The following is a 22,905-nucleotide window of genomic DNA, read 5'->3' as shown; positions in this document are numbered from 1 at the left end:
AAGGCAGTAATCTTATCAATGCCGTAGGGTGGGTTCTTGCTTGGGATAAGTACCAGTGGCACACATAATATTTGAGCCGCGCCATGTGAAAACCAACATAGTGCAATTGCGACCAGCATGGATCCTGACCAGCCTGCGCATCTGCACAGTCTAGTCAGGATCCATGCTGTTCGCTAACGGTTTGTCTTATTCCAATAGGCTTTGAAAGCGAACAGCATGGATCCTGACCAGACTGCGCAGATGCTCAGGCTGGTCTGGATCCATGCTGGACGCAAAGCCACTATGTTGGGTTTCTCATAGCACGGCTCATTTCGCTTAAACATGTAATAAAAATGTATCAGAAATGACAGTTCTTTCTGAGGCTTGCCTAAAGAAGCTGGATCGGAAAAAGTTAAATCGGGATAAGTCTGACAACAACCCATCTATAGCTAATGTTGTCTATTCAAGGCTGAAGTTGTGGGCAAAACATAATCAAAATGTGTCATTTGTAGGGTTAAAGTAGAAGCAGGCCGTTGCATAAAAATTCCATCAGAAACTCGGCTGGACCATTTAGTTCGTTTTCGCTTCTAGCCGTATTTGTATATGCCATCTGCATGGAAAGCGACTTGACACATCACTTTCGTGGCATCATACTGAATGTGAAACCGTCACTGATATGACCTGCCAAGAAGCTACTGTTCTTGACCTGTGCATCACAGACATATCAATGCCAATAATATCTGTTGGATAGACTATCGTCAGGATCAGATTAACTGCTGTGCACATATTGCCCCTTTTTGTTGTGTTTAGGCATAGTCCGCCGCAAAGAACAATTTTCAATTCAGATTTCACTGAAGGAAGAACATGAAGTAATGAATGCGTGTCACATGTAGTATGTGTCTAAAAGAAATAAATATAAATGCACAGAAGAAGATGAAGAAATAAAGAAATGAAAAATAAATAAAAATACAAAAACTAATAAAAACAAAATGGAAAACAAATTACATTCTCATCGTTAGTTGCGTGCGCGTCGCAAAGAGGGCATGCAGAAGATTACCTGGTGTGTTGCTAGTATTTTACAGCACACATTTGCCAATGTACTACAACAAACAACCAGGATAAGCCAATGAAAATTTAACCCAACGAATAATAATGAATTAACAGTATTTGCTTTTGTCACTTCTATACATGTATAACATGCCTATATGTGCCCATTCAAGCATTTGCATAGTATTGTAGATACAAAGAGATGTAAAAATATGTGACTATCAAATTATTAAAAATGAATATAAAAAGTATTGGTTACTTTACATTTGGGAACATCCTGTAGTTATATTTTTGTTTAAAAGTACTGCTCCACCCCTTGCATCAACACAATAATCACAGAAAAGGTGTATAATTAATATCTACATATGCTGGCCAAATATGGTTTTGATGCACGGGGGGGGGGGGGGGGGGGGGGGGACAATGTTCTTTAAAGCAAAATAGCTTTTATATGTACATAACAAGGTACGTAATACTATTTAGCGCAAAAATTACCATTTTATGAAACAAATATTGAAAAATTTGACTTTAAGAAATAATCTCAAATATGTATTTTGATGGTATATGTAATTAAATACTTATTTCTTACTGGTTTATTTTTCACTCTTGGAGTAGGCAAATTCATATAGAAAGTGTCCGAAGTCCTTAAATACAAACATCCTGGCCCACTGGGCAATTAGAGAGGGTATTACAGAGTAATAATTAATGGATGCTAATGAAATATCATCAGTATCCTGGGAGAAGTTTTTAATTTATTAATTTCCAGGTGAAAGTCATATTCTGTTAATATAAAGATGACATAAGATGGAGATCAAATATAAAGCCAAGGACCACTTCACATGTAATGATAAAATAAAAATACCAGTACAGGCAATAGGTCCATGTGAATCCAATCAGTTCACCGCAACAATTTAACTTTTATTTTATTGAAAGTTAATGTAAAGGTATCATGTATGAATTTATGAAAATGAAAGGAGGTAGCGCCATATATCCAAAATGTATTGATTGGCAATACGGATATTCAATAGCGGAAAAAAAGATGAATCAAGATGCCTTGAAATTTTTTACATATTTAATTATGCTAATCCAAGTAAATTATATAAAATAATGTAATTCAACCGGTTTCACCCGTTTACGGGATCTTCAGGAGTAATACTGTACTGTTGACGTTAGCAACGTCGCTTGGTAACGACGTCGTTTAATTGTAATAACGGACGTTACTCTTCGGAGTTTTTCAAGAGTGACGTCCCTTGAAAAATTAGGATTAGCTTAATTAAATATGTAAAAAATTTCAAGGCATCTTGATTCATCTTTTTTCCGCTATATATATAGAGAGAGAGTATGAGAAAAAATATATGTTCAAACAGTGTCAAAAGTTTAATTATAAACCCGAGCGCTTTCGGCTTTTTAAAAAAAAGAAGCCTTTTTCAAGGGTAGCATAAATCAAAACAACACAGCAACGGCGTAAATACCACCTGTATAGTTCTATATATAAATGCTCAATGAACATATCGATCAACAGAATGAGTGATTAATAAAAATAGCGGTTTTATGAAAATAGAGCGTTTTTGATTGGTTCCCTGTATTTTTCCTGAGGATTTCGTTCATTGGTTTTGTGTTTAACGCCGTTTTCAACAGAGAAGGTAGCGGAAAAAGAGATTCTATGTTGTGGTCGATGTTAATTAAAAACTATGTCCGATTGCCTGAAGTGATTTTATATCTGCTAAAATGAACTACTAGCATCTGTGTTTTTAATCTTAGTGGGGAAAATAATGCTTCAGCAGGCTAATCTAGTCTCCCTTATTGATGCCTATATCAACACCTTACAACCTATAGACAGAAATACAGATAGAGGAAACCCATTAGATGTTTTTCTTCTTTCTTTTATATATATATATATATATATATATATATATATATATATATATATATATATATATATATATATATATATATATATATATATATATATATATACGTGTTAGAGAAATATTAAACAAAACATCTAATCTATTTAAACCCAGCCTCAAGCAAATATTGACCACCGCATCATGAAACAAGTGCTGTTTATGTCAGATAACATCATTATTTAATCGATGCTACATAGCGATATGTATCGAAACAATAACGTGGCGTAGTTAATATCCTGTATATAAACCGCAACGCCCTGATTTGTGATGAAAATTAAGAAAACTTGATAATCAAAACTAAATACCAGCATCCTAGCCCACAGGGCAAATAGAGATGGTATTATAGAATAATAATTAAAGAATGCTAATGAAATATCATCAGTACCCTGAGAGAAGTTTTCACTTTATTAATTTCGAGGTGAAAGCCGCATTCTGTTATTATAAAGTTGACATACAATGCAGGACATATAAAGTCAGAGGCCACTTCAGATGTAATGATAAAATAAAAGTACCAGTACAGGCAATAGGTCCATGTGAATCGAATCAGCTCACAGCAACAATTTAACTTTTATTTTGTAGCATTATAAGGGAATTGTAGCAAGATTATTGAACATTTTTCCATAGAATAATTTTGAGATAATCATGCAATTTACTGGTATCATTTGCCGCATTTGAAATGAATAAAAGTCAATACATCATAATCTTAAGCTGTTCAAAGGATATGTCTACTGTACTTGTATAAATCCACTCAATATCCTATTGTTATAATTATTATTATTCCTACGAACTATACGTTCTTAAATCAAATGTAAATAATAATAATACTAATAATAATTGTAATAATAATAATACGACGAATAATATCTTTATTTTGAGAAGGTGACATACACTATCGCCATCATTTATATATAACACCTAATTTATTCTTGCAATTTCAATTCAAATATTTTTATTATCGTTATTATTCCTAAAATCTGATCTAATATGGCCGTTTCGTTTGTGATACTTAAAAGGGTAAGTGTTGTAATTTACGTCATAGAGATTCCACAGGATACATTTAAATAAATTTAAATCTATATTACAATCATGTTTAAGCCGATTACAAACTTAGTAAAAACCAAGCTGCGGCTTAGGTTTCCGTATTTGACGCAAACATGTGAACATCCCAACATCATTAAATTAATCTTGCAATTTGATGTTTGATGGAATTGAATTTCATATAATTTCTAATGTACGCCTTTGTATGTGAAATTAGTCGATACCTTCTCTCGTGCTGCAGTCACAAGATACCAGGTGACGGTGAGAAAGTCACGTGACACTACAAAATAGCAGAGACGCCAAAGTAACAAATTCCGGCAGCATGTTTCATTTGTCAAACTTTAATAGATATTTTGACAAAAAGCACTTCAATTTGTTATTTGAACAATTATATGCACGAATATAACAATCAAGATGCGAATAGTCCACCCGTTTAGCTCGATAGGGAGAGCGCAGATCTGCGGATCTCAGGGTCGCAAGTTCGATCCCAAGGCGGGGCGTATGTTCTTCGTTACGATTTGATGAAAGACATTGTGTCTGAAATTATTTACCTCCACCGAAGTTGGCAGTTACTTGTGGAGAACAGGTTTTTACTGTTACAGAATTCAGGAACACAGGTTAGGTTCACTGCCTGCCGTTATATAACTGAAATACTGTTGAAAAACTGTGCTAAACCCAAAACAAACGAACTAGATGCGAATGATGCAGTTGTTTTCAAAACAAAAACAAAACAAAAAAACCAAATCTAGTCAAGCAACTCGTGACTGCAGTAATTAATGTACCGTTAGGGGAAGTAATCGCTGCGAGGAGTTCGAGTCGATACAGGGTCCTTCCTTCTGTTATATACATGTTCTATTTCCATAGTATATAAATATTACCTGCAAACAGTTAAGGGTTGTTAGCAGTATGTTCACGTAGTCTTAAAATAATAATGAACTCTTTCCACACCTTTATTTTATCGCCGTATCTTTCAAGATCAAATTTTATGTACAATGCGCATGGTACGAATGGTATCTTAATTTTATATAGTAAGTAATCATTAAATTGAAAAGTATAAACTAAGATAAAGATAAAGATTGTATTTTAAAATTGCCATGTATTTATGTGCTATGACCCGATGTTGATAATGCAGTTTGTATTAGACTGAACATTATTTAATTGACAGACACGCTATACACAGTGTTTCGTACATCACCATCTGCTACTTACGGAATCCTGTTGGGGCCATTTGTAATGTCGCCGTCGCGTTTGTGGGGTCGACACACGACAACGCGAAGTGACATAGCGACATTTACGAAGTGACACCCGACAATCGCAAACGACGGCGACAATCCCAAACGACAATGTCGCGATATCCACTTTGAAATGTCGCCTTTCAAAATCACGATATATCGCGATGTCACTTCGCGTTGTCGAGCGTCATATCGCATTGTCGCTATGTCACTTCGTAATGTCGCGATGTCACTTCGCGTTGTCGTGTGTCGACCCTGCAAACGCGACGGCGACATTATCAAACGACATGCGATAATCTCAAACGACGCTCGACAACACGAAGCGACATTTTCCTAATGTCGTATCGTATGTCCCGTGTCGCGGGTTTGGGTGAGGGTCGACGCGCGACAATTCCAAACGATACACGGCACGCGAAGTGACACTCGAAAATACGAAGCGACATTTTCATAATGTCGTATCGCATGTCGCCCGTCTACCGGTGAAAAGTTAAAATATTTCCGTACTTTTCCGTACGGAAAATGTCCGTGTTTTTCATTAACTTCAAATAACTGTAGAATGTTCCAAACACAAGATATTTTAATGTAATGACTTTTATATATTAAATTCAAACATTGTTTAAACGGATATGTAACTTGTATAATTTTACCGCCAACGGTTTCGTCGAAGGACCGTCTCAAAATGTATCCGTTTTCGTGAAAATATGCATACTTCATATATTAAATAGAGGGGTGGTCCTTGTCTGAGAAGCCATATCTTCATAACCTGATGTCCGATTTTAATAAATGATACCTTGTTGCAAAGGACAAGTCAGTACCTAGAGAAAAAAGGCCACGTCAGGTTCGAACCCGGTCGGCTAGGGGTCAAGGTCATAGGTCAAATTCCGGTAATATTCTCAAAATATGAACTTGTCAGAGCAATCAAGACGTCCTGAAAACCCAAGCACTACCTTCACTGGGTCCAGTGACACAATTGGAGCAATTCTCACGGCTCCCTGGGTCGGGTCAGCTTAGTCTTGGCTAGCACCCTACTGCATATAACAAGTTAAATCATTTTCTGACACCTGTCCTGAACTCTGATGGCATCATATGGACTTGTAAGTAGCTTAAATGTAAAGCCAAGTCATCTACGAACATATTCATATATATATATATAGTATAGGTAGGTACCTGGGGTGTAGAGACTCGAACAAGGGTCAAAATCTAACAAAGTATCATTATCAACTGAAATTCAGTATAAATTACAATAATAATAATTTAAAAAAATAGGACAGGTATCAGAAAATGATCAAACTTGTTATATGCGGTAGGGTGCTGGCCAAGACTAAGCTGACCCGACCCGGGGAGCCGTGATAATTGCTCCAATTGTGTCATTGGACTCAGTGAAGGTAGTGCTTAGGTTTTCAGGTCGTCTTGACTGCTCTCACAAGTTCATATTTTGAGTATATTACCGGAATTTGACCTATGACCTTGACCGCTAGCCGACCGGATTCGAACCTGACGTGGCCTCTTTTCTCTAGGTACTGACCTGTCCATTACATCAAGGTATCATTTATTAAAATCGGACATCAGGTTATAAAGATATGGCTTCTCAGACAAGGACCACCCCTCTATTTAATATATGTACATAGTATGCATATTTTCACGAAAACGGATACATTTTGAGACGGTCCTCCGACGAAACCGTCGGCGGTAAAATTATACAAGTTACATATTCGTTTAGACAATGTTTGAATTTAATTTATAAAAGTTATTTCATTAACATATCTTTTGTTTGGAACATTCTACAATTATTTGAATTTAATGAAAACACGGACATTTTCTGTACGGAAAAGTACGGAAATACAGCTTTTATCTTTAATTACGTACAGACGGACGAACAGATGTTGTGATTTTTGTCACAAACATTCAGATTTTGTCATTTTCTATCAAAACAAGTTTTTATTTGCAGTTATTTACCCTAAATAAATATTTTATAAGCACTTTTTCCTTATTTTACTGCTAATATTTTAAGCCAAAAATGACAATGTTCAGCAAATGTTCTCGACGGCGTGCCCGTCGGGGAAGAACATTGTTTTTAATATTCGAAAAGGCAATACTATTTATTAAAAGAAATTCCACTTTGATACCTTACTTTTAAAGTTTTAAATAATAAAATTAAATTGATGAATTTTTCGCAAAAATGCGACCAAGATTAGCCGGTATTTATTCAAGTGAACATGACAATGCGATACGACATTATGAAAATGTCGCTTCGTATTGTCGAGTGTCACTTCGCGTGTCGTGTATCGTTTGGAATTGTCGCGCGTCGACCCTCACCCAAACCCGCGACATACGATACGACATTAGGAAAATGTCGCTTCGTGTTGTCGAGCGTCGTTTGAGATTATCGCATGTCGTTTGATAATGTCGCCGTCGCGTTTGCAGGGTCGACACACGACAACGCGAAGGGACATCGCGACATTACGAAGTGACATAGCGACAATGCGATATGACGCTCGACAACGCGAAGTGACATCGCGATATATCGTGCTTTTGAAAGGCGGCATTCCAAAGTGGATATCGCGACATTGTCGTTTGGGATTGTTGCTGTCGTTTGCGATTGTCGGGTGTCACTTCGTAATGTCGCTATGTCACTTCGCGTTGTCGCGTGTCGACCCCACAAACGCGACGGCGACATTATAAATTTCCCCAACAGGATTCCGTAGCTACTAAATATGAAAAAAATGTTGTAAACGAATTACGAAAGTGAGAAAATCTGTAAATGGATTCAAACCATTTAATGGGGTTACGATCGCTTTATACCGCTAGCTCCGTTGTCATATATCAAACCTAAATACATGTATAGGTTCTGTTACCTTTAATTTCAGACCTAAACGTTAGCTCCGTTGTCATATATCAAACCTAAATACATGTATTGGTTCCGTTACTTTTAATGTCAGACCTAAACGCTAGCTCCGTTGTCATATATCAAACCTAAATACATGTATTGGTTCCGTTACCTTTAATATCAGACCTAAACGTTAGCTCCGTTGTCATATATATCAAACCTAAATACATGTATTGGTTCTGTTACCTTTAATATCAGACCTAAACGTTAGCTTCGTTGTCATATATCAAACCTAAATACATGTTTTGGTTCCGTTACTTTTAATATCAGACCTAAATGTTAGCTCCGTTTATTCAAAATTTCAAAATTGTGTTTTTTAGAAACTAATGCGCTTCATGAATGTAACGTACCGCTGATAGGTTAGAATAGATTACGAACCATTAGATTATATCTACCAAATTGAAATATAATACAAGTAAAGTGACATATTGAAAGGTAACATAACTACATACATAGTATCAGTGTACAACAATAGATATAAACATGATTTAGAAAAAGTGAAATCATAACTGCACGATAAAGGAAGTTGGCAACTGATACAAAAACAATTGTTTCGCGATTGGATAAAGTCATCTTTATATATACAGTATATCTATGAGATATGGGCAAAGAGTTCACAAATTGATGTGCATCGAAAGTGATTAGGTCTACATGAGAGAAAAGATATAAAGTAAGTGGTGATATTCTAACTTTTACTGTTTTTAATTTCCATTTTATTACGTGAGTAATGTAATCAAAGTTTGTGAAGTTTTTGATGAAAAATTAACATATAACACCTTAAAACTGTTGATCATTGATTCGCATCACATGAATTATTCATTTAAAGCTACTCACTCACAGGTTGGTTGAAATGTTTCAACACGTTCATTTCCACCAAGTTAGAATGTATGTATGACACTGAAGAATGATAAAGTAACTGAAATCGAGTCTTAGATACTTGCAAAATCAAGAGTCTGAAGAGGGTTGTTTTATTTTTGCAACGGTTTACTCCTTTTTGCACACAGTTTTTGGTAATTTGCTATGATATTTTGCAAAATTTATATATCGTTATGTTTGTACCACTGTTAAGTTTAACAGCAACCACATTGTATCGAATTTTAGAAGCGGAGTACGGGAAAAATTGCATAAAAGATGTGATCGAGTCGCCTTAACAGAGTTGTGCAACTTGGCAACCGTTTTTGGTTGATTTATTTTTCATTGCTATTGGAAGTTTTTAAAGAATAGTCATTATCATTATAAATAATAATAAATAAATAATAATCATAACAAAAGTGGTACAGTGCTGACATACCAGAAGTTTTTAGAAAAGAAGTAAAGAAAATTCATTCTTTTCCAGAGAAAATCATGGAACTGAGGGATTCGGGATTCGAGGACGTTGACTTTTTATTACCGAATGGCTTTATGGTATCGCTTAGCTGTGACAGGTACAAACATTTTTATCACCCACGATAACAAGGGCCATCAAGTTGATATTTTGCAAAAATTGACTGTGCGTTACTGGTTAAGAACAGTACACTTTAATACTTATTTTTTGTTTCTGTTATACTGGAACTGAAATAAGTATGCCTGAAACATATGGAGTTGAAACTAAATTCAAGAAGACGATGGCCTTTTTGTCGATTGTTTTTTTTTTTTTTTTTTTTTTTTTTGGTCCTTTGCTGGAAAACTTTGTAAAAACATATTAAGATAATGTCATTACATTGGTGCAAAAGGCCACATTAAAAAGTTTAACGAAAATACTGAATGGATTTCATTTTTAACAAAACTGTGAACAAGTCTCTTTAAAGACAAGTGCCGTGTCAGCTAGATCAAAATTCTATGTCATAGATAAGGAAATTCAATCGAAGGTGTCAAATTTTTTATATTTGGTTTACCTTAAGTTAACGGATAAATTATCAGCCATATCATTCACTTTTTACCATGATCATATGTATAAGTCCAAACAGATTCCACTTATTGCGAAAAAAAGTCTTTTTTGACTGGTACTTGCTTTAGTCTGATGTAAGATGCAGAATGGGGTAGAAATCGGTAGTTTCAAATATCTACGTATTTAAGAAGATCAGGTTTGGTTCTTATATTTTTCTGACTGATATTTATATATACGCAACACTTTATATTAGCCAGGATAATTATATAAATCAAAACCAAAAGAAATAAAACTATCAAAATTCGCTATTTTTGTAAACGTTTCTTTTTTTTTTGTCTAAATATGTCTTTGATGCACGGTGACCCCAATTTTTTCTACTTCAAATTATGAAACATTTTTGTGCATCATTAAAACAGTAAAATATTTTCAATATCTTAATATAGATATTTTATAGATTTAAATACTTGTTTTTCATTGAAAAAAGTGGTGGGGCTAATTATGCCGACATGTAAAAATGAAAGAGATTTGTTAGTGACATTTATGCTTATATAATACTGATAATACCTTATATTCATAGTAAACTGTAGGACTCGAAATACCTTTAACATTAAATGGGATATTATATGTTTCATAAAGTACCCTCATTTTTTCAATTTTACTTAATTTCAGAAGTGCTTAACAGTGGACGAAGAAAATGCCCTATAAAATAAAAAACGAGTGCGATGGCCTGTGCTTTTTCTGCTCTTATTTGTCTTAAAAACTAATGTTCTTCATGCTCACAGAGTGTGAGAAAAATCCTAATAGTAGAAAAAATGATTATATATCCTTAGAGTATTTTGAAAAGAGTTTTAGGATTTATTCTTAATGCATATTGTAATAATATATATTTAAAGAAATCTTTACAGTTAAAATATTTACACCAAGCTTCAATAACGATACCACGTTAGATTCCTTTGTTGAAAAAGTATTGTTATGATTTCATGTCTATTTTACATTCTATTTATCTGTTTCTTCACCAGACACATCAACCCTGACCAAATCTAACGATAAGACTCGCATGGAGTTTATAAAACATACTTATTCTTCTGTTTCTTAGACTCGAGAGTGGTAGCTTTCATCCCAACCGAGCTAAAATAAAGTAGTGTAAACCAAACTGATTATGTAACCTTATTTTAAATACTGGATGAAAAAAATGTCATGCAGTTGCGCAAAAATATAATTTATATTTTACGTCGATACCAGATTTTAACAACCTGAAAAGAGAAACCAGCTGCGGATTTATACAATTTAGGAAGACCATGCTACATTTTCAATGGTGTATCATGTATCGAATTAGGGACTAGTCTTTCAAAACAACAGTAACAGTATCCACTTCTAAACTAGCTGTAGTTTAACAAGCGTCCTATAATATTTCAAGCGTTTTTAACCAATGTCTAACTACGTACTTGTTAGATTTAATTAAAGGTCAAAAGCAATACATAGCGCATGATTTGCACCCAGATGCAAGACTTTTTCACGCGTTAAATGTTTTTATAAAGAAAATCTTCAGTGATGTGAACATAAACTGCCCCCTTCGAAAAGTTTGCTTAAAGTATGTTGTTACGTCGAATAGAACATGGTAAAATCTCATTTGGTCTTGAGTAAAAAATGCACGGGTGTATTTTTCTGTCATGTAACTCAACAATTATAGTTACATCCTTGCTGGCGCAGATTGGTTGGAAATTTTTAATGCATCAAAATAAAAACATTATAAAGGAAAAACGTGAAAAATGAAACTTTTGCAATCAAACATAATTTTATGTTACAGTTTTTGTTTCCTGTACTGACATTATGGTAACACTTTTGAAATAAAGTTTCATAATGTTATATAAGAATTAATATGTCGAAAGCATTGATATTATAGATATGCAATAACGATTAATTAATGAGTATTTATTAAATTGATCCATCTCTAATAATTTTACGAGTGAACTTATTTTCGCTAAGAACCCTCTACTGCATGTGACCGAAACCCTAAGGCAAATTTTCTCCCGACTGTAAATATTTTCTTCTATATGGGCAAAACTTAAAATTAAATTGTCCGCAACATTTACGTCTCGTTTTAAGTTTTTATTTTTCACCTTTAGTCTATCATAACCAGACCAATTCCCAACCCTTATTACTGATGTTTTAATGTTAAATCTAAGCTTAACAGGAATATTTAAACAGCAACAATGGTTCTGAATACAATGCATTTCTGTTTTACTGTTGTTACTCTTTAGGTGTGTACTAAATGAGCCATCACCATTCAGTCGTGTAGAGGTTTTTATTTCCATGAAATTAATTATAGTTCTCTTGATTTGCATTTAAATAGCATTCATGCCCCTAAGTCGAACTCTTTTATTATTTTCAAAATGGTGCTGCAGCCGCAGAGCCTGAACCTGTGTCGCTCCCTAATTTACGGGAAAAAGGACATGTTTTCTCTAAAGATATGAAAGATTGTTATCGTGCTTTTCCTCTCTAAAATGCAAAAGTTTTAAAGCAGGAATGCAATTCCGAAAGGGATCAATTGAATGAGTGAAATTTATTAATTTATATATGCAAGTTGAATTAACTTTCGAAATTTCTGAAAACTGGAAGCTATTTCTTGATATAAACCCTACCTACCCATTAATTGAGCCGTGCCATGGGAAAACCAACATAGTGGCTTTGCGACCAGCATGGATCCAGACCAGCCTGCGCATCCGCGCAGTCTGGTCAGGATACATGCTGTTCGCTAACAGTTTCTCCAATTCCAATAGGCTTTAAAAGCGAACAGCATGGATCCTGACCAGACTGCGCAGTCTGGTCAGGATACATGCTGTTCGCTAACAGTTTCTCCAATTCCAATAGGCTTTAAAAGCGAACAGCATGGATCCTGACCAGACTGCGCGGATGCGCAGGCTGGTCTGGATCCATGCTGGTCGCAAACCCACTGTGTTGGTATTCTCATGGCACGGCTCAATTGTTTTTTATTTATTTGATGACATCCATCAATCTTTATTCTGTTGTTGTCGTGTTTTTTTTTTCAGACGATCGTCATTGTCAGAAATTAAGCAAGTAGTATGGGAAAGGGCGCTAGAATTGCCAGCCTTCAACTTACTCCGAGATTCAGTTCATTATGTGTTTATTGGTGTGACAAAAGAAGCGGTAGAAGAAGAACTTGATGACAATATGAAAGTAGAAGATCTGAAACTGCTGGCAAAACCTATTCTTGAAGTATCGGTACCAAAACTAACAAGAGATTTGCACAGGCTGAACCACCGAATAGGTATAATTATATAACATGCTGTTGTACGATTTGTCCACCATTCTACATATACAACAGCGCTAATTTATTCTCTCCGAAACTGTAGTTGGTTCTCTAATGGCCTAAAGATAAGGTTAAGTCGTAAAGTTACCTTTACCCAAAGTCCTTTACTTGTAATATTTTACTGTGTCCAAACACGCGCCTCTTGGTCCAGAACTATATAGACCGCTAGAGAACTAAAAGGTGTCAAAAAACCTGCTTTTTCCAACAGATGTTCATAATATTATTTGGTTGCATTTATAGTTTACAGATGACTAAATGGGTTAAAAGTAAGAAAAAACAAAGAAATTTCATGATAAACTACCAAATTAAACAATGAAAAGAATGATATGTGTGCTTGATTTTTTTTCTAGACATCAATCAAGGTTTTATGATTTCGGTGTATTAGTAAATCACAATGATGATTGTTGTGTCATCTTTGGTAATAGAAGACAATTCTACAAATTTATTGATTTATAGTTTACACAATGCATATAACACTGATATGTCGTTCTGTCATATTTCCCTTCTTCATGTTTGTCGGGCTTTTCCCACAAATATTTTGGGACTTCCCTGTGTTCATGACATGTGTTTTATGTGTCCCAATATTATATAGGATAGGCTAACATGATTCATAAAACTAGAAAATGTTTTATATCTTTATACTACTGACTGAAGTATGATTATGCTAAGTGATTGTCTTAACTCTTAATATGCCGAACACGATTGATTCTGCCTTTGCGACCAGTGTAGATCACGACCAGCCTGCACATCCGTGCAATATGGTCATGATCTGCACTGTTCGCCATTCAGTCAGTATCTCTTTGGTAAGCACCCCTTTCGACAGTATATGGTACTGTCCTAATTGAAAAATGGACAAGTACATTATAGAAATTTAGGAGGGTAAGGGTTAAAGTCAAGACTATCATAAAAATCATCAAATTCTGAAATAAAGAACCGTATATATATTTTTGTTTTACGTTCTCTATCAAATGTAAATTGTTATCCTCATCTATGACAAAATTGCGGATATGAGATACATTCGCTAAAAAAAAGAGAAAAAACTTCGCATGAACAATATTTTTTTGTTATTTAGCTATTTAGTTTCATACAGAAAGTTTTGGGGTTTTCACAGGTTTTTCAAATTGTTTGTGTCTTACGTAACTAAATATCGAGGTTACAGTGACGAAGAGGGATTGTGTAAATATGATAGATATACTTCATGTAACAAAGGTGTCAAGTACATTTTATCTTTGTGTACCAGTAACCTTAAGAAATTCAATCTTGATTAACTGATAAAATTAAATATCAGGAAGTGCTGCTGCAGTCTGAAGCCTGTGACTGAAAACCAGGTCACAGATTAAATATAATTTGATTCAGATTGTTTTTTTTTTTCGACCTAAATCTGAAGCAAGAGATTTTGAAAAAAAAAATACAACAATACAGTTACTGTTACTAAAATGTTGAATTTTGCGATTCAACTTTTGCTCAATTCTCGATTGCAGCTGCATATTTTATAAATTGCACATTTCAGCAGTTTTTTTTATACTAAGTGCGTCATACATTGCTTATTGTACGACCGAGATAAAATTGATGCAGAGTATACAATTCACGATATGGTTTGACACTTAAGGCTGTAGCGAAAGTCGTTTGATTACGTCATCTCCGTGTGAGATTTCGGCTTTTTCCGGTTTTTACGTAAAGTTATGAGCGCGTTGAACTACATTTCGTCCGAAAATTCCGAATTGCCTAAAAAGAAAACGTAGTCATACGGGAATTGCCGAGTGTCATTACGTATTTACTATGTTATGGTACGAAGTTGGTAAAATATGGTTTGTTTTTGCAGTAAAGCACTTGACTGTATACCAATGGTTTTTTTATATTATAAAAAAAGTACAAACCCATGTGTCTGTTGTGATAGAACGATTCAAATTTTGTTAATGAATGAACTCCACTGAAAATGTGTTATACATTTTAAGACATTATTTTAAGACATTTTGTAAATAATTCCTTCAGTACAATATTATGTACATACGGATGCTTGTAAAGTATCGAAATTTTTTTTTTTTAATTCGCCAAACCAAATAATAAAAGGTAGCTTGAATATAGACTGTGCACCAAATAATTTACTGCTGTGTATTACATTTTCATTGCTGAAAAGTTGTTAAAATGACAGTGAGAACACTTCAAATAAATAACCGCTATGCCCCACCAAGAGATTATACAATATACCACAAGTGCTCACTTCAAATGCAGACAGTTGTGATTTCTTGTCAATTTAACACATCCAGCTTGAATAGTTATAAGTAGACAGATAATGATGAGTTATGTATAAAGTTTATCTGACATAGGAAGTTCACTAAAACTATACCTGCATTTTCACCTACATTGCAATTCAATCTTGTTTCAAAACTTCCCCTTCTACCTTTTATGCAATCGGTCCTTTATCTTTACTGTGGCATGTGCATAAATATAATTTTAACAAAAATGGGATCCGACCTATTGGGTCTGTATGCCACTGGCATTATCAACATTAGTAATACATTAATATGTTTCCAAAGGTATGAGTTGTCATTATTGTTATTTATAGCATTTGAAAAGAAATTTTGCATACTTTTCCTAATTAGTGTTTTAGTTTGATTCCTCCAATATTTATATTCTGACCAATTTTTAATTTTATGATAGTAATCTCTTTTTTTTGTGCAGAGGTAATATCCTCGTTTAGCCAATCTCGTTAAGTTTTCAAGTTTTTAACTCTTTTATTTGAAATTTGTGCATGACTATCAAGTACACTTATGAAAGTTTTGTTCCATATTTTAAAGTTGTGATTTGGATTATCTAGACTAAGTATTAATTGTATCTCTGATAGTTCTTTAGATAACTCGTCAAGAAAATCGGATCCGCAAAAAATGTTTATATGATCTATATTTAATTACTTTTTAAATACAATTCCGTAAAGTTTAAGTCTTCAGATATATCGTTATTGTTGTTCAGTCTTAATCAAGGAGTTTTGGAAAAGGTGAAAATGACTGGCATGTGATTTCTAGATAAAGTATGCTTTACCATGATATGAATACAATAAGAATAAAAATATGGAATACATTTAAATTTAATAGTACAAGAAATGTAAAGTATAGTATAAAATTTCGCAAAAATGCAGATACTGAAGCTTTTTAAAGCAGCACATACAAGAAATTTGGAAATTTGCATTCTAGCATTAGTGTCAAATTAACATAAAAGATTGGTCAACAGTTCACATTGAAATAGGAAATGTTCGTCATCTTCTACTTAATTTGACAGAGTCTACAATGTCAAGGTGCTCACCATGATATCTTCCAATTTCAGTTTTTAGAAGTAATTTTCATTTCTGAACTGATATAAACCGAGCGTTCATTCTTACTTAACTTTATTATATTGTAAACTTCAAATTTAATGTTATTCTTTACTTTATGTTTATTGACATATACATATAGACTTAGTGTATGCGTATTTAGAAAATTTGAAAATTTGTAATTTTTGGGTTAAAATATTTTTTAATGCAAATCTATTTTAAACTTCTTTTTGATAAGTTTATCTTATTATAAGGGTCAAGACTTATCATGGTTATACCGAAAGCGAATAAGCAGTTGAGCAGATACAGTATTTGAGCATATCACTTGGTGTTTGAGCTTAATAAACCGAATATGCTTTAATCTATGCATTCCATGGGATTTCAGAAAAGAATAGATGACCTAACAGTTGAACTAGTCAATTGCCCTTTTTCTGGGTAGGAGCTTGATAAAAAAAGCTAGAATAACTGTTCATATCATGTCATTTCTTCTTTAATACTGGCCCAATTCGAAATGTTATAACTGGAAAAAAAATACAAATATCAAGATATAAAACCTGGCTTAGTTTAAACGTTTTGTTCGATTTTTAAGGTTGCCGAGTCCTTTAAAACTAGCACGCAAATTCCTATCAGATAACCAACGTATGGAATTTCTCCCCAAAAACAATAACAGTGGGTTGAAATTCGAGATCATTGTAACGAAATCAAATCGTAGTATGTCAAAGTGATAGCAAATACAGTCTCGGTATGACATTCAGCCGTTGGTATGTGACTGCTTACTGTAAAGGGGATTTCCATCTAGTTTTTCAATGAATCAAATGCCGTTTGTCACAAACCAGGAAGATATAACGATCGAACATGTTATGACATAAGTATTGCGATTCAATAAACATCGATCTCATTTTAAATCTTCCAATATAGATAAATATTTCCACTGCTGGCTGATAACGTATCAGTAATAGTAAAAGGCTGAATGTGAAAAGAAAGAGTCATAAATATTAAAACAAATTTGATTTCAGTTAACTCAAGCTATATTAAAGAGTTGGAATCCACTTGAAAAATAGAATTTAATTGAAAATTCATTATGAGCTGGACTATTATTAGAGATATTGTATGAGTTAGATTCTAATGAAGGAATATCAATGACAGAACATTACTAGCTTGAATCAATGAATGGTATTAAAGACAAATTAAACTGGAATTAAGGAGCGTGTTTACGTCGTTTGACCGTAACTCTCTGAATCAAAAATCCAATTAACAACAAAAACTATCGTGATGATATTTTCTATCATGTTGCCGAAACTGGCAAGTTTTACAAGACTTAGTACAGTTAAAGCAGAACGGACAGAATCCGGTCTGGTCGAATCTTTATACGGATGTGTTGGTAAGATCCGGTCGTTTCTTCTTTTTTTTTTTGTGAAATGTGTAGCTTTGACATAAAAGATTTAGGAAGTGGACTCAAATGTCTATTAAAAACATTTTTCCTGGTGTATATTTTTGGATGTTATGGAGAACCTTAAGTAATTTGATAGTCATTACAAACGGTGAAACTGTAGCTTTATTCACACTTTTTTAAAAGGATACACGCAAATTGTAAACACAGTTATTGTTACAGTTTGTGCAGGAGTTTGATTTAGCACAAACATTTCAAATGCTACTAAAACTCATAGTATCGTTATATATTTCTGTACTAAGGATATTAAGTAAAGACCATATAATCAATTTGACCCATTTTTGTGCAGTAGGTGGTTGATTATTTTCACCAACTATAAACAACGTTAAACGTAGATATGCTATATACAAATCAGAAACATCCTTTGTTGCTTTTATACTCGAAAATAAGGCTGCTATTTGGTATGAATGTGCAAACAGGACCCTGACTTTTTGGGTGTACTGTATTATTTTTCAAATGACAAAAGTGTATGTTCTTTTAGCCAGCAGAAATCTGATTTTTGTCAACGGTACCCAAGCATATTTCTCACTTGTTCATATTTTTCAGGCGAAGTTATTGGATTACCTGCCCAAACCCTAGATTCCATGTCCAACAAAGATACAGAATTCAAAAATGTGCGAGCTTGTTTGAAACTAATGTGTCATTCTCTTGCAAAAGATCGGGAAAATTGGACAAGGGAGCAAAAGACACAATTCTATTTTCCACCAAAGTTTGATAGAAATGAGGATCTTCCGCAATGTACAGCGAGAAAAATTATGCGAAGTATGTATTGACCCAATATTTACTTATCTCGTTTAATGTCAATATTGATGATACGAATAAGCAATGTTATCTGACATACCGATATCAAGTTTGAATATAAGTGGCAAAACCTGAGTCACACTCCATACTACTTGAATGTTGATAAAAAAATATAGAGGATAATAAAATCTACCAGATAAAGTATTTCATTCTTTAAACCTGACAACATATTTAATTAGATATACGCGTGAAAAAAAAATAGAATGTCAAGTTCCTACCACATCGCTGCCAAAAGCGACGTTGAGTAATCGAGATTATATCTGTTATACCGCGGATCTTCCTCAGTGGGTCAAGAGTCAAGACGACACCTTAAATATAATATAACTGACACTTATAAGATAATAGATTGTTACTTCTTATTTTTCACTGAAAGAATGTGTCTGAATTTTATTTAAGGATTAAATGTTATTTTGAAGTGTTTTGGTGGCTATAAGTCTCATTGGGTGAATTGCAATTAGTCCAGTTGTGATTTATACGCGTCTAAACGAAACAAAAATGTCACATTTATATATTTAAAATAGCTTCTACAAATATAAGTTGTTTTTTTCCTCCCTTGGGTATTACAAAATCAAATTTTATGTCATATTATTGATCTTTGCAACATACAAAGAGAACAGCCAAAAAGAACTGTCAACTTTAAATAGATTTTACATGTAATTTAAATACCATTAAATCCAGTACAACACTATCGTGTTGATGGGATTTTAGTTATAACTCAATATTTTTTAAATGTTGGTTGACGATCTTAAATGATATTTTGAACGAACGGTGCCATTTTGTTAATGCTTTTGTCGATGGTATCCAATCGCGGAAAGAATCTCCTATTAATATTATTGCACCAGTATTGTTTATATAAAATTAAACCTTTTTTTCTCTGTACAAAACATTAAGTACATATAAATAAAAATATATATACATTCAAGCCGCATTTATGACAAGGTTGTCTTTAGACTGTCCTGCTAAGCTTATTTGATTATATATACAACATTGTTATTTAAAAGTGGCAATGATTCGTTCTTTCAGATCCCGATTGCAAGATAGCTGTAAATGTCTGGTTTCCTGAATCAGAGGAACAGCCATGTTATACCGTCAATGTAGGTTTGCAGATTAGCATCAAATGAGCCGTGCCATGTGAAAACCAACATAGTGGGTATGCGACCAGCATGGATCCAGACCAGCCTGCGCATCCGCGCAGTCTGGTCAGGCTCCATGCTGTTCGCTTTTAAAGCCTATTGGAATTGGAGAAACTATTAGCGAACAGCATGGATCCTGACCAGACTGCGCGGATGCGCAGGCTGGTCTGGATCCATGCTGGTCGCATACCCACTATGTTGGTTTTCCCATGGCACGGCTCAAATATTGATGGAATCAAAATGGATTAAATTTTGAGAACAGAGATGAAAATGTTAAAACCATCTAATTTAAAGCGAATGCTTGGCAAGCATCATTTTTTATTTTTCAAAGAAGTTCTCTTTTGAAGAAATTAGTAAACTATTTGGTCAATGAATCCATAACAAACAATATCTGTTGTCATACTTTCTACTGTTAATGACACACAATTATATTTAACACGTTTATTTGTAATTTGGTTCATTTAGTCATGTAGTGATTTTTAAGCCTATGGTAAAACAAACGCCTGTTTTTGATATTACAACATACAGGTACCAGCTCCCGATCCTCCACATCGAGTGATAGAGGCTGCTATAGAAGCTAGAGATAGGGAGGTGATGGGATCTCTTGATGATGACGATGAAGGCATTGAAAACAGTGCTAGTTCAAAATATGTACTTAAAGTATGTGGAAGGGAAGAATATATGTTGCAAGAATGTTGCATCCATTCATATGAGGTAAACTATCCTACAATAAATATTCTGCTTAACGTTCATCTTTAGATAAAAATACGTGGTCCATTGCAATGCATTTTAGTTTTGTTGTCAAACATTATGCAAATTAATGCGGGACAGGGTGTATTTCGGTAACCCTGTAACCTATAGTATTGACAACTTCACAGGCATTTCAAGCTTAGTATTTACTTTAGGAGATAACAGGGAAGTCCGTTGTCAGCATATTCGTACTTGTTCGCAAAACAATACAAGTTGTCTTATATGTCTAATAAAATTTACTTGTTCCAAGATGAGGAAATATAAAATTAGCGTTCAAATCCGTTTTCAGCAAACCAGACGTCTGACTTTTTTCTTCTCTTGTGTCACTTTTCTTGCAGTTCACTACATAGGAAGTAGATTTTAATTTTACAAATGACTTAATCCAATTCATCTTCTTTGCATTGTAGTTTTATTCAAATGTATTTCAGTACGTCAGAAGTTGCATTGTAGTTTTATTCAAATATATTTCAGTACGTCAGAAGTTGCATTGTAGTTTTATTCAAATGTATTTCAGTACGTGAGAAGTTGCAATGTAGTTTTATTCAAATGTATTTCAGTACGTATTCAAATGTATTTCAGTACGTGAGAAGTTGCATTGTAGTTTTATTCAAATGTATTTCAGTACGTGAGAAGTTGCATTGTAGTTTTATTCAAATGTATTTCAGTACGTGAGAAGTTGCATTGTAGTTTTATTCAAATGTATTTCAGTACGTGAGAAGTTGCATTGTAGTTTTATTCAAATGTATTTCAGTACGTGAGAAGTTGCATTGTAGTTTTATTCAAATGTATTTCAGTACGTGAGAAGTTGCATTGTAGTTTTATTCAAATATTTTTCAGTACGTCAGAAGTTGCATTGTAGTTTTATTCAAATATATTTCAGTACGTCAGAAGTTGCATTGTAGTTTTATTCAAATATATTTCAGTACGTCAGAAGTTGCATTGATAGAGAAGAGATACCTGAGCTACAGCTAGTGTTAAAAGAAAATTTACTCAAATCCATTCCAGAAAATAAATGTATAATCTTACAAAAAGGTAAAACGGAATATTGTCTATTTTTGTACTTCTTCGATACGACATGTATACATTTAGATTCACGTACGCCGATTTTTCATCAGAAATTTAACTTACACAGAAGTCTTTTAGTAAAGTTAGTACGAAGATAGTGAAAGGTACAGAAGACGCTCCAAATCCAAAAGCCTCTCTTGTTATATTAATAGTAGTTTGGCATGACTTAAGAACCCATAAACCGGACATTTAATGTTAGATATTGCAGTTGGAGGGGCAGGGGATCGAACACTCGACCATGGTTTAGTAGCCAGACAGTGTTACCACTGCACCACTGCGTCCGCTCTATGCATGGTAACTGTCGTTTTTGTGTGAACAGATACACGCCTTATTCTGATTGGCTGATGATTTACAATGAATCGTCTTATACTTATTATTGTAATGAGAGTCTCACCGTAGTACATTCAATAGTGTGCCTGTTGAAATTACCCAGTTATGGACCATATACATTTAAACCGCATTGAATACAAATTAAGATTTACGACCTTTCTTTTTTGTTTTGGGTTTAACGCCGTTTTTCAACAGTATTTCAGTTATGTAACGCCGGGCAGTTAACCTAACCAGTATTCCTGGATTCTATACCAGTACAAACCTTTCCTTCGAAGGAAGTTGTCAACTTTCCCACATGAATCAGAGGTGGAGGACAAACGATTTCAGACACAAATCGTAAGGGAGAACATACGCCTCGACCGGGGACCGAATTCACGATCCCGCGATCCGTAGATACGCGCTCTCCCTACTTAGCTAACCGGGCGGGCTACGGCCTTTCTTAATGTTTGCAAGTTAACAAATGAAAACTAGCCTCAGTGGATGTTAATACTCGTTTGTTCGGTACATACGACTTAATTAAATGATATTATCTTTTTTTTTAAACTAGAGCCATGTGCAGTGGACATAGAAGTGGTTTCAGACACAAGTATGACGTCATGGGAGCTGTCTTCCGATCATTTGTACAGTATTAAAGTCAAATCATTCCCAGTTAAAGGGACGTTCCGTACAGGCGTGAGTGATCTGGTTCAGTTCTATAATAAACATAATGGTCGAAGTCTGATATACTGAACAGAGTTACACCTCCTGAATCGCAATATGGCTTGTTATAGCTATCTTTTGT

General features: G+C 34.1%; 1 protein-coding gene across 2 annotated transcripts in view; it reads left to right on the top strand.

Moving 5' to 3' along the window:
- Window positions 1–9,429: 9,429 nt before the first annotated feature.
- The window catches only part of LOC123526484 (phosphatidylinositol 4,5-bisphosphate 3-kinase catalytic subunit alpha isoform-like), a 27,308-nt gene continuing 13,832 nt past the window's right edge, over window positions 9,430–22,905 (top strand). The window contains exons 1-7 of one of the 2 annotated variants that reach the window (XM_053523000.1): window positions 9,430–9,514; window positions 13,008–13,246; window positions 18,592–18,807; window positions 19,870–19,940; window positions 20,508–20,693; window positions 21,653–21,761; window positions 22,672–22,796. In XM_053523000.1, coding sequence (XP_053378975.1) covers window positions 9,435–9,514; window positions 13,008–13,246; window positions 18,592–18,807; window positions 19,870–19,940; window positions 20,508–20,693; window positions 21,653–21,761; window positions 22,672–22,796 — 1,026 coding nt within the window. In that variant the 5' untranslated portion in view covers window positions 9,430–9,434. Of the gene's footprint in view, window positions 9,515–13,007; window positions 13,247–17,511; window positions 17,977–18,591; window positions 18,808–19,869; window positions 19,941–20,507; window positions 20,694–21,652; window positions 21,762–22,671; window positions 22,797–22,905 lie in introns of those variants that run through there. The other variant, XM_053523001.1, reaches the window with a different exon arrangement.

This window comes from Mercenaria mercenaria, chromosome 14 (genome assembly GCF_021730395.1).
Source record: "Mercenaria mercenaria strain notata chromosome 14, MADL_Memer_1, whole genome shotgun sequence".
NCBI lineage: Eukaryota > Metazoa > Mollusca > Bivalvia > Venerida > Veneridae > Mercenaria > Mercenaria mercenaria.
The sequence above is the reverse complement of the archived record's forward strand: the minus strand, read 5'-3'. Positions and strand labels throughout refer to the sequence as shown.